This window comes from Rhinatrema bivittatum, chromosome 8, assembly GCF_901001135.1.
Source record: "Rhinatrema bivittatum chromosome 8, aRhiBiv1.1, whole genome shotgun sequence".
In the NCBI taxonomy this organism is placed as follows: domain Eukaryota; kingdom Metazoa; phylum Chordata; class Amphibia; order Gymnophiona; family Rhinatrematidae; genus Rhinatrema; species Rhinatrema bivittatum.
The window spans coordinates 188,608,401-188,620,451 of NC_042622.1; the positions used below are offsets into that span (position 1 = coordinate 188,608,401).

General features: G+C 49.5%; 1 protein-coding gene across 1 annotated transcript in view; it reads left to right on the forward strand.

The window, feature by feature from the left end:
- Positions 1–12,051, forward strand: part of LOC115096908 (dynein beta chain, flagellar outer arm-like) — a 630,228-nt gene that overhangs the window by 190,638 nt on the left and 427,539 nt on the right. The window contains 3 exon segments of the mRNA XM_029612190.1: positions 6,337–6,438; positions 7,456–7,599; positions 9,365–9,494. Of these exon segments, the coding sequence (XP_029468050.1) occupies positions 6,337–6,438; positions 7,456–7,599; positions 9,365–9,494 (376 nt within the window).

A 12,051-nucleotide genomic window follows, 5' to 3' on the forward strand; every position in this document is an offset into this window, starting at 1 on the left:
GGGCCATTATTCCATTTATTTTGTCATGCCCAAGAAGGAAGGGTCATTTCGATCCTTACTGGATCTCAAGGGCATCAATCAACATTTACAAGTCACACTTTTCAGGAAGGAAAAGGTGCACTCTGTTATAATGGCTGTTCAAGCAGGGGAGTACTCGCATCTCTGGATCTGACTAAAGTGTATCTGCATAGTCCCATCCAGCAGAATATCAGCGGTTCCTCTGATTTGCTATTCTTGCCTTTCAGACTAGCCATGGTGCTCAGGACCTTTTCCAAGGTCATGGTAGTGGTAGCAGCAGCCCTTCCCAAGGAGGGCATTTTAGTTCACCCTTTTCTGGACAACTAATTGATTCGAGCCAAGACAGTGGAAAAGAGTTTTTGCGTTTCCCCCAGGGTGGTATCCTTGCTGTAGGAGCTAGGCTGGGTGGTGAATCTGGCCAAGAGCAATTTGCAGCCATCTCAGACCCTGGAGTATCTCAGGGTTCTATTAAATACAAGGCAGGGCAGAGTATTTGTGCCAGAATCTTGGATCAACATGTTGATGCTGTGAGTTTGATCCCTGCAGAACTTTGTTTATTCGACCGTGTACTTTTATCTACAGGTCCTAGAATTGATGGCTGCTGCTTTAGAAGTGGTTCCCTGGGCGAGGGCACATATACACCCTCTTCAGCACACGTTGCTCTCCTGATGGAGTCCGCAGTCGCAGAAGTTTGCGGTGAGGTTGCTCTTTCCGTTAGAGATGAGATCTCAGTTGGACTGGTGGTTATACACAGATCATCTCAGGAAGGGAATTTCCCTGACAATGCCGGATTGGTTGGTATTCATGATAGATTCGAGCCTCTGGGGTTGGGGGGCTCACTGTCAGGAGTTGGTGGTGCAAGGGCACTGGAATGCAGCAGAGCAGCAGTGGAACATCAATAGACTGGAGGCATGAGCCGTTCGGTTGGCATGCCTGCAGTTCGCTGGGTGGCTAGAGGCTCGGGCGGTCCAGATAATGTCCAACAGTGCAACAACGGTGGCTTACATCAATCATCAGAGTGGAATCAAGAGTCAACAAGTGTTGGAGGAGATAGATACACCCATGGTGTGGGAGAAGCAGCATCTCCTAAGCATATCTGCCTCTCACATTGCTGGAAAGGACAATATCAGAGCCAATTTCCTCAGCAGCAGAAACTTGGACCCAGGAGAATCGGAGCTGGCAGATGAGGTCTTTCAGCTACTGGTGACCCACTGGGGCCTACTGGATCTAAATCTGTTTGTGATCTTCAACAATACAAAGGTTCCACACTTCTTCAGGCGAGACCCAAAAGCAATAGGTATCGATGCTTTTGTTCAGGAGTGGCCGCTCTGCGTCCTTCTGCATGCGTTTCTGTCTTGGCCTCTGATAGGCAGGCTGGTCCAGAAGATTGCAAGTCAAGCCAACAACATCCTTTTGGTGGCTCTGGATTGGGCTTGAAGGCCATGGTATGCCAATCTCCAGAGACTTCTGGTTGGCAGTCCCCTCAGGCTAACATCTCAGTCAGATCTGTTACGTCAGGGGCCCATGCTGCACAAGGATCGGGATCGATTCTGTCTTAAGATTTGGCCATTGAAAGGGCTTGGTGTTGAAGCGGGGTTTTTCACCTGCAGTAAGTTTGACTCTTCTGGCCCAAAAATATTCTACTTCTATAGCCTATGTTAGAGTTTGGGAGGGTCTTTGAAGCCTGGTGTTCTGAGCGAGGTACTCAACTGCTCAAGGTGGATATTCCTTTGATTTTTACGAGACTGCTTGCTTAAGGGTTTGGTCCTTAACACCTTGAAGGTTCAAGTTACAGCCCTGGCTTGTTATAGGGGGAGAGTCAATGGAGGGCCTTTGTCTTCCCATCCAGACCTGTCCTGTTTCTTGCAGGGAGGTAAGCATCTTCGCCCCTCGTTGTGGCTTTTAGTGCCTCTATGGGATCTTAATTTGGTCCTCGAGTTTTTGGCAGGTCTGACTTTTTGACCATTGCGTACTCTTTCCTTGCAGCTGCTTACCTTGATGATCAGGGACGGATTGGCCTATTGGGGTTTCAGGCATGCCCTGGTGGGCCAGTCCGGCCAATTACGTGGGTTGGTATATGTTGGTCACAGTGGCTCTATGTTCACAGAACCAATGCGACCAACACCAGCCTTGCAGAGCTGGAGCTTCTCCCGAGGTTCTTTTTGGTCTGCTGTCTAATTTTTATGATGGAGGTGACAGCTGTGGCAGTGTGGACTGGCTTCCCGCTTTTCTCCCCAAGCAGCACCATGACGGCATGGACCAGCTCCCCATGCACCTCCACAAACAGCACCGCGGTGGCATAGGCTGCCTTCCTGAGGTCTTCCCAACGCAGCTGATAGGCATAGCGGCCGCGGCTGGCCCCGTCACCTCTTCTGCCAGCGTCAGGAGTCCTGCAGGAGGACGGCCCTGCCACGTGCTGCCGGCCTCAGGCTCCTCCCCGGTCACTGCTGACAAAGAAGTCGTCTCCAACAGCAGTCCCCGATTCCTTCGACGCCGCGGGATGACACTGTAGGCTGCTGTTCCGGGTTGGGGCCTCCCTAGGTGCGCGGCCATGCCTCCTATCTCTTTTAAAGGGCCAAGCACCAATGAAGCTCAACCAGCCCCAGAGATGACGTCAGGGACAGGGAAGCATATATTGGACCTTCGTCTTCAGGATCTTCAACTTGGCAATGAGTCTGCTTACTTCGGTGAGTTCGTCTGTGCCTCTTGTGCTTTTGTTCCTGCCTTTCTGAGTCCTGTCCCTGCCTTTCCGAGTCCTGTTCCTGTTGCCCCTTCTGCAGCTCCTGGACTGATTCTCTGGCTTTGACCTCAGACTGGCGTTGGTGATTCTCAGGCTTCTGACCTCGGACAACATTGGCGAATCCTTCATCTTCTCAAGGGCCCACCTAAGTCAAGCTAGCCCTACACACCCAAGGGCTCAACCTGCAGTTAACAGGAGAGGTATTGGTGAAGCTCCAGCCGGCCCTTGCTTCTGTTCAGCCTCGCCCCACGACGTTGGGAGCCTGTGGGAGTGTTCTCCCTCAGGTAGTGCCAATTCCCCCTCGGGCAAGGGGTCCACAGCTCCTCTGTCAGTACTACAGCAGCATCATGGCGGCATGGGCCGGCTCCCCGTGCACATCCCCAAACAGCACCATGGCGGCATGAGCCAGCTCCTCAGGCACCCCTCCCCCAGAAGCACTGCAGCAGCAGAAAGCACTCTTGTGGCTTCCTCTCTCACCTTTGCAACTTTCGCCTCCTGTGCTAGCGGGATGCAACCAGAAAATTTCCCACTCTGTTACCTCGCTGCTGGTTGACGATCTGCTGGCCCCTCCTTATAATTGGCCACAGCAAAAAATAATGATCCTTCTCCCCCCAGCATCAGGGCCTTTCAGCCCTCTTCTTCCCACATCATGGAACACCTCCAGGATTATCAGCAAGTAGCCCTACCTGCATTCCTTCAAGACCAATGTGATTAAACCAACTTGTTTAAAAATATATCTTCAGATGCCAAGGAGATGAAAAGTAAGCTTCCTAGAGAGTGGAGATGCCAAGAAGGGTGGTAATGGGAAAAGGGGGCCACTGCTGCAGGCTGGGAAAGGGCTAGTAGCAAGAAAAAACTTTACAAGTCCTGGCAGTACCGGAGTGGAGGCACTCACTGTTTGAGCACATGAGCAGCAGCACAACAGTGGAATGTGCATGTCTGAGAGAGAGAGAGAGTAGGTGTGTGTCAGGGGTGCCTGAGGAGCTGGCCCATGCCTCCACGGTGCTGTTTGGGGATGTGCACGGGAAGCCGGCCCATGCCACCATGGTGCTGCTGTAGTGCTGACAGAGGACTGTGGACCCCTTGCCCGAGGGGGAGTTGAGTTTGGTTACATTTCATGTTATATAACCAGACTTGTAGGGGGCCTAACCAATTGCATGGGTGGAATGGTGACTGCAGCTGTTTGCTCACCCCAAGTCTAAGGTATGCTGTACTACTTAGTTATTTAGGAGAAATGTGGAATTTATGTTGGAGATTTTTTTTACTCAATTTTGCCAGGCTCTAAGTCACATGATACACCTCTCAAAGATCTGTTTGACTTGCTTTTGGGAGCTGTAGAAATATGCACTGCAGGGAAAATGCACAAGAGAGTCCGATACCTTGTGGGCTGGTATGAAAAAAATACCATGGGCTGATATTTTCCTGCAATCCGCCCCTGTTGAGGACAGTTTTTCTGGTAACAATCTGTTCAGCACGTCAGGTCTCTGCGCTGCAGACTCTTTCTTGCTGTGAGCCTTTTCTCTTTATGACTCCAGGTGTGGTTCAACTTCGGACTGTGCCCTCCTTTTTTTCACAAAATGGTTTTGGAATTTCATTTGAATCAGTCCATTTCTCTGCCTGCCTTGGACAGGGACAGAGATGAAGCCGAGTACTGCCTTTTGTGTCCCTTGGATGCCAAGCGTCATTTACTGTGGTACTTGGAGATGACTGAGGCTGTTCGGAAATCTGATCACCTGTTTGTGCTCCATGGTGGAGATATGATGATTTGGCTGAAGAAGAACTCTATATATGTTCTCTAGCAACCGTCATACATGGCCACAGTAAGCTAGGTGGCTTATATATGCAAGCTCGTATGGCTACTGGGCTTGAATAATCATAGGTTGCAGAGAATTTTGAAAGTGCTGACACTAGGTGCTAAACAACTACTGTGCGAGCACTTATCTGATTCCACATGTAGCAAATAGATGTGTATACTCCTGAAGGGCTGCTCCAACACTGCGGTGTTTCGGAGTATTGGACTCCTTCCTCAGGGATCCTTCAGGTAGGATTGTGCTTATGGTTGAAGCCTTTTAGTTGCAGTCATTATGTGCGCTCGTGGAGTTTCAGTGCACTCGAATAGTGCAGCTTCACGGCGTGTGTGTCATTCTGCACACACGCCGTGAGGCTGCACTATTCGAGTGCACTGAAACTCCACGAGCGCACATAATGACTGCAACTAAAAGGCTTCAACCATAAGCACAATCCTACCTGAAGAATCCCTGAGGAAGGAGTCCAATACTCCGAAACACCGCAGTGTTGGAGCAGCCCTTCAGGAGTATACACATCTATTTGCTACATGTGGAATCAGATAAGTGCTCGCACAGTAGTTGTTTAGCACCTAGTGTCAGCACTTTCAAAATTCTCTGCAACCTATGATTATTCAAGCCCAGTAGCCATACGAGCTTGCATATATAAGCCACCTAGCTTACTGTGGCCATGTATGACGGTTGCTAGAGAACATATATAGAGTTCTTCTTCAGCCAAATCATCGTTTGTTCGTTTGTTGTGGATTTTTGGCTTCTACAAGAGTATTATATTTCTACCATGGTGGAGATAAGCAGGGAGTACCAGGGACACGGACAACGATTGCCTGCTGGGTTAAGGAAGTCATTATGGCAGCCTATGTAGCTGTAGATTAGACTGAATTCCATGAGGGCTCAAGCGGTATCATGGGTGGAGCTTCGTTTGTTGTCACCTGCTGAAATTTGCCAAGTGGCGACATGGTCATCTTTGCACACCTTCTCCAAGCATTACTTCTTGGCTAGGGAGGACGTCACTTTTGCATGGGCGGTATTGACTGGACCGCTGGCAGCCTCCCGCCCTTTTCAAAATTAGCTTTGGTATATCCCACTCATTGGGATTGACCTGCCCAAATGCCGAGGAAGGAGAAATTACTACTTACCTGATGATTTCCTTTCCTCTGGTAAGGCAGGTTAATCTCAGATCTGCCCTCAGCTGCCAATGATTAAATTTGTGGTTGGCCTTTCTTCAGGTGAGCTATGCAGAGTATGATTCCTGCTCTTATTTGAAAACTGGTAAGTGGCTTCTCTAGACCTTAGTGTTTGCTAAATATGTTCCTTCTTTTGGCTGAGCTCAGTGTTCCTGTTGGTTGAGAAACATGAATGGTTGATTGTTGTTAATAATGTTCGAGTTTAATCAGGTTTGGGCACAGTTTGGCTTTTCTAGAGAATACTGGTGGACTGATGTCAGGGTGGGACTATATATACATGACATCAGCTTTTGCTCCGTCTCCATCTGCTGGCAGAGGTGCAGAACCCCTCATTGGGATTGACCTGCCCTTACTAATGGAAAGGAAATTACTTACCTGATAATAATTTCTCCTTTGTTTTCTCTTCATTTTCAGAGATTGTTTTTGCTACCAATAATTATGAGCCAATAAATCTCACCTGTTGGGGAGTACTCAGATTATTACGTGTGTTTATTAAGATCACTAGTTTTTGACCCCATCTGAAGTAGATTTGTTCATCAGTCTACTCTATGCCAAGAATCCGGTGATCGTTTCCCTCTTGTAATTGCAGAGGGATGTGGTGCAGCGCCTTACTTCACAAGGTTCATCATTTTCAAAGCTGGCTCTTCCTCTGTGCTATGAAGCTGAAGATAACATGGATGTCGCCGTCAGGGTAGCTATCGTAGTGACACAGTCGTTGTCAGAAAATGAAAGCTGCTTGGCTCACCCAGTCTCTCCAGTTGCCTATCCTCGCTGATCCCCACTTGATCACTGGTCCTCTCCTTCCCTTGCCCTTACCACCACCAGCTCTGTATCTGTCGCAAGCATCCTTAATTTCTGTCAGTTTTGGTTACCTCCACCCCTGCCAGTCCGCTAGTAAAGAAGTATTTCCTCCGAGTCTCCCTCCTTGCGTCTTCATGTTATGACTCCTCCTGCTTTCAGTGAATGATTGGCTTTGGGGCAGATTTTAAAAACTTGCGCGAGTGCGTACTTTTGTTCGCGCAGCAGGCGCAAACAAAAGTACGCTGGATTTTATAAAATCCGGGGTCGGTGCGCGCAAGGGGGTGCACATTTGTGCCCAGCGCGCGCTGCCTGTTCCCTCTGAGGCCGCTTCGATTTCGGAGCGGCCTCGGAGGGAACTTTCTTTCGCCCTCCCTTCCCCTACCTAACCCACCCCCCTGGCCCTATCTAAACCCCCCCTTACCCTTGCGCGCATCGGCCGGCTGCCCCGCTCCGCGGTCCGGTCCCGGGGGCTGTTCCGGAGGCCACGGCCACGCCCCCGGGCCGAAACCACGCCCACGTCGCCGCCCCCGAAACGCCCCGCCCCGCCCCCAAAGGCCGCGTCATCCCGACACGCCCCCGCCAGGAAGCCCCGGGACTTACGCGCGTCCCGGGGCTTTACGCGCGCCGGCGGCCTATGCAAAATAGGTGCGCCGACGCGCGGGCCTTTGAAAATCCGCCCCTTAATGTTTTTATCCAAACAGAATTTGAAGCTACCACCTTTTTCCACAGAGGCCCTGAACAGTGCATAAAATATTTATCTAAACCTCACAAGGGAAGAGTGACGAAATGGCAGTCATGAAACCTGACTGGACCCACAGTCTCTGATGTGTGTGACTCTTGTTGTGTACCAGATAATACATATTGACCTTTTTTTTTTTTTTTTTTAAACAATATATTTTGTTAACAGATTGGTGACTCTGAGTTCACCTACGGTTACGAGTACCAAGGGTCTGCTGAGCATATCATCATTACTCCACTCACGGAGAGGGCTTTTATCAGCATAGCTGCAGCTGTTTCCTTAGGTGCCGGAGCTGCCTGCATCGGTGCAGAGGTAGAGTAGTCATTTTAATTACGAGGTTCTGACTGCTGTTATATTGTTATATTAAAACTAGCCGAACATTGCCCCCTGCTTTATAAAGCCTTCTGCAGCATTCTCCCCCCCCCCCCTGGCACGTCCCCACCCCTGATACCAGTACCACACATTCATCAGCTTGGATCTCTTCATTTTCTTGTACTACTGCATCAGCCTCAGAAAGAGAGGGCTCAGAAGTAAACTGCCCCATCTCGCCTGCTGTATAATATATATATATATATTTTAATTTTCTGGCATCCATATGAAAGAGGCATATGACAAAATAGTTCAGATCTTGGAAATGAATCACCCGCTGCTCTTACAAACTGAAAAGAAAGAGACCTAAATTGCCAGGAAACAGCAGTATCATTTGGCTATATCTTTTCAAGAGAACAATTGGACCAGTTTGGGCTAACAACAATTTATTCAGCAGTTTGTTTGGTTTTTTTTGGGGGTAGTGGTAGTGGGGATTTTTTTTGTGGGGTTATTTTTCATGGTTTGTTTGTTTTTGTTTTTTTTAATATTTTTAACACAAGTATAGCAAAACAAAACGACTGTAGTCAAATTGTTATCCTATTAGTATTTTAAGCATTTGTTTAAAGAATTTTGCAGTTGGCCTTCAATTCTCTTTTAATTCTTTCAGTTGGGCAGGCATATTAGCCAGTGTTGCCTAACATTGGATGTGTACAGCTGTGAAAAAATGGAACCATTCCTTTCTCTCCCTCCCCAATCCCACCCTCCCTTGATTCCCTGAGCGGTTAGGTTTGGAATTGCATTTGTGCTACGTTTCCACCATGATCTTGATTAAGTCTCTTAACCCTGCATTTTTTATTTCTGGTGCCTCCCGCCAACAGGTTGGGTTTGCAAGGATGCTCACAACGAATCATCTTCAGATATACTGGCATGCATTCGATCCAAGAATCTGATTAGTATCCGGAAAATCAGGAAGTGGGTCCAAAGAATAGAACTGAGAACCACTATGACAGCCTCTCTCTCTCTCTTTTTTTGGAAGGAGGTGGAGGGGTGAATAGCTTCTGGTTGGTTCTTCCTGCTTCTTTGAGCTCCCAGCTCAGTTTGAATCAGAGCTTGGGTCCAGTACTACGAGTCTTCATTTTGCAACCGCCTGGGGATTTCCCCCCTATTTTATATCTTCTCCCCCTCTTTCCTCCTCCCAGCTTATTGAAGTGCTGTTATGGCAGTGATGGGTCTTGATCCTGGCCATGCCACAGGGGCTCCTTCTGGAACCTTGCAAACATGGAGGTCTAAATCTGGCCACTGGGTGCCACCATTGCACAGTGAGTGAGGCGCCTCTCGCCCAGGGGCTGTGAAAGCTGCTCCTGCAGCATCCCGAGCTGCCTCGGGGAGCTCGGGATGCTGCAGGAGCCACATTCATTGGTCTTTAGCTAATCTGTCAGTTCATTGATTTTCAGTGAGCTTAATGTTTTATCTTCGGTGTCACTATATAATGCTGCATGTACAGATGGTGTTTTCAGAAAGAAGACGCATAAAAATGTGAACTGAAGTAGACTTACCTACACTAGATGAAATAATATGCAGGTTTTGAATAATAAAAAATATATTTGCTTTCTTAAGAGCCATCCAAAAGAAATTTAAGGTTTACCAATACAAGTTTAATGCAGTAAGGCCTGCTATTCTGTTGTTTTTCACTTTTTTCTTATGGCAGAATTTTAACAATACACTTATTACAACAGTGCTGCTGTTTTTATTCTCTCTTTGCCGACAGGGAACTGGGAAAAAATCCACTTTGCGAGAGCTCAGCCTGGCATTAGGACGGCCGCTGTTTCTCTTCAACTGCACCAGTAGCACCAGTCATTTTGCGCTACAGGATATCTGCAAGGGACTGGCTTCTGCAGGCAAGTGGGCCATGGAGATCCTATGCCAACCCTGAGCAGCTAAAGACAGCTCAGTAGGAAAGGAAATTGGTACCAGAGTAAATTGGGATGGGGAAGAGAGCAACTGGCAGGTCACTGCTTCTTTTGATTGCTTGACATGGGGGTGGGGGGGGGGGGTGAGGGGACCATTTTCCAAATTGATGTTGGAAATGGGCTGGATGCCGGATGTTGGAAATGGCCACCAGCTGCAGTACAAAACAAATAAAACAAAATATTTATTTGTTGGTATACACAGAGCTTACAAGCAGAAGCTTGTCAGCTTTTAATGGTTATAGCTATAATTTTCTCCTAGGACAAGCAGGATGGTAGTCCTCACGGGTGAGTGACATTATCAGATGGAGCCCGGCAGGGTTCCTCTTCAGTCTCTTTTTTTCTGTGAAGTAATTGCCTCGTGGTGGTGGAGCTCTGCTCTTTAGAGTTTGTCAAACTTCTTTTCCCCAGTTTTTCGGCTTGTCAGCGTCGGGTCCCTCTTCTCCGGTCAGTGCTCCATCCAGCAGCATGGTAGGTTTTTTGCTTTTCCCTTTGTTGCAGTCAATTCCTGGCGAGTCGCTTCTTGACCACTTGCTGGCTGTTTTTCATGGCGTCTTCCGGTTTTTGACGGTGCCCCCAGTGCTTGTGGACCTTGTCGATTACTGATCCTCATGATGTTTGTATCCTCTGCCTGGGGATATCACATGACGTCCACGGGTGTCATCTGTGTGATCAGATGACTCCCAAAGACCATCATGCCCAGCTGGATAAAATGGAGAAACATTTTGGGCCCAAAAAGTCTGCTCCATCTACTCTGGCATCGGCAGGTCGACACCTAGTTGCCGAGGGGAGCCGTTAGATACGCCGTCCCTTTCCACGCCCCCAGCAAAGAGGAGAGAGTAATAGGCCATCGCCGGTGTCATCGCACTCCAAGACATTGGACTCTTCAGCCTCCTCGGCACTGGCGAAAGACCAGGCCGACCATCGCGAACAGTCTCGTAAGCATCGCCACTGGTCGCAGTTGGCGCATGGCTACAGAACCGGTGTGGCACCAGCGACCGCCGTGCCACCCCCAAAGTGACCCCTGTGGGGAAGAGGCATCATCCTCTATCAGACCCGGGAGTCCTAGGTGTTCCCCACCGATGTTGGTGCTGGGCACCGAGCCTCCTTGGGGCCCCAAGGAGGCTCTGATGATGCCTCTTCCTCCTCCTCCGTCCTAACTTCACCGGACTTCCCAGACGGAGTTGGACCACAGGGTTCAGATGGCGGTGCTCCGATCCCTGCGGGGTATCGAACTACCTCTGGCACCAGCCCCCATGCCGATGCTGGAGCCTGCGCCGTCTCTCTTTGTGCCCCTGCTAGAGCAACTGGATATCCTGTTAGGTGTCCTTCCAATGCAGCCGGTGCCAAGAGGACCATCAGATCCCCAATGGCCACCCATGCCCTCTTCTGGAATGATTCCCATTATTGGGTCCTTCATGACTGCTTGTCCCGCGGCTGGAGTTTCCCAATCCCATTCTTAGGTTGTTGGAGATCTCAGTGCCATTGGTGCCGTAACTACCCTCTTGGCCTTCGATGCCCCCAGTGGCCATCCACACTGGTCCCCAGGGGACCTTAGCGAGGAAGAGGGACCCGTATGACCCCTGGGGGGGATGGCACTTCGGAGCCCTCTTCTGAGGACTCCGGTGATTTCTTTTTAGAGCCTTCTCCGCCAGGTGAGAGGCATAGATCTCCCCTGGAGGATCTTTCCTTTGTGGGCTTTGTCCGAGCTATGGCTGAGGCCATCCCGTTTTAGCTTCTCACAGAAGAGGACACTTGGCATAAAATGCTGGAAGTCCTCCAGTTCGTAGATGCCCCAAAAGAGATAGTGGCTGTCCCAGTCCATGGTATCTTTAAGGAACTCCTTCTTTGGATCTGGGAACATCCTGTGTCCGTTCCTCCTGTTAATTGGAAGATGAATGGGCCATATCCCCACACCAGTTTGTGGTAGTGGAGTCCACTCTCAAACAAGCCAAGCGCTCCCACACAGATTTCTCTGACCCTCTGGGCCGGGATCACAGGGTGCTAGATTCCCTAGGTAGGAAGGTATATCAGAGTGCTATGCTCATCGCTTGTATCACCTCCTACCAATTATATATGACCCAGTACAACCAGAACCTGTGGAAGCGGGTCCAGGAGCTGTCAGAACGCCTGCCACAACAGCAGCAAGATGAGTTCGCAACGTTGGTACAGCAAGGTCTGGAGGCGGGAAAACACAAGGTGAGGTCCACCTACAATGTTTTTGAAACAGCAGCAAGGGTGGCTGCAGCGGGCATTGGTGCCTGCAGGATGGCCTGGCTTCATACTTCGGACCTCTGGCCAGAAGTCCAGGAAAAGCTGGCAGACCTGCCCTGTATGGGAGAGAATCACTTTGGGGATAAGGTCAGGGATGCGGTGGCCCAGTTGAAGGATCACCATGAGACCCTTCAACAGCTGTCAGCTAGTGCTTCCGACCCACCATCCTTGGTCAGGAAATCTTTATGACAAGGCTCGAGGAAGTCCTATCATT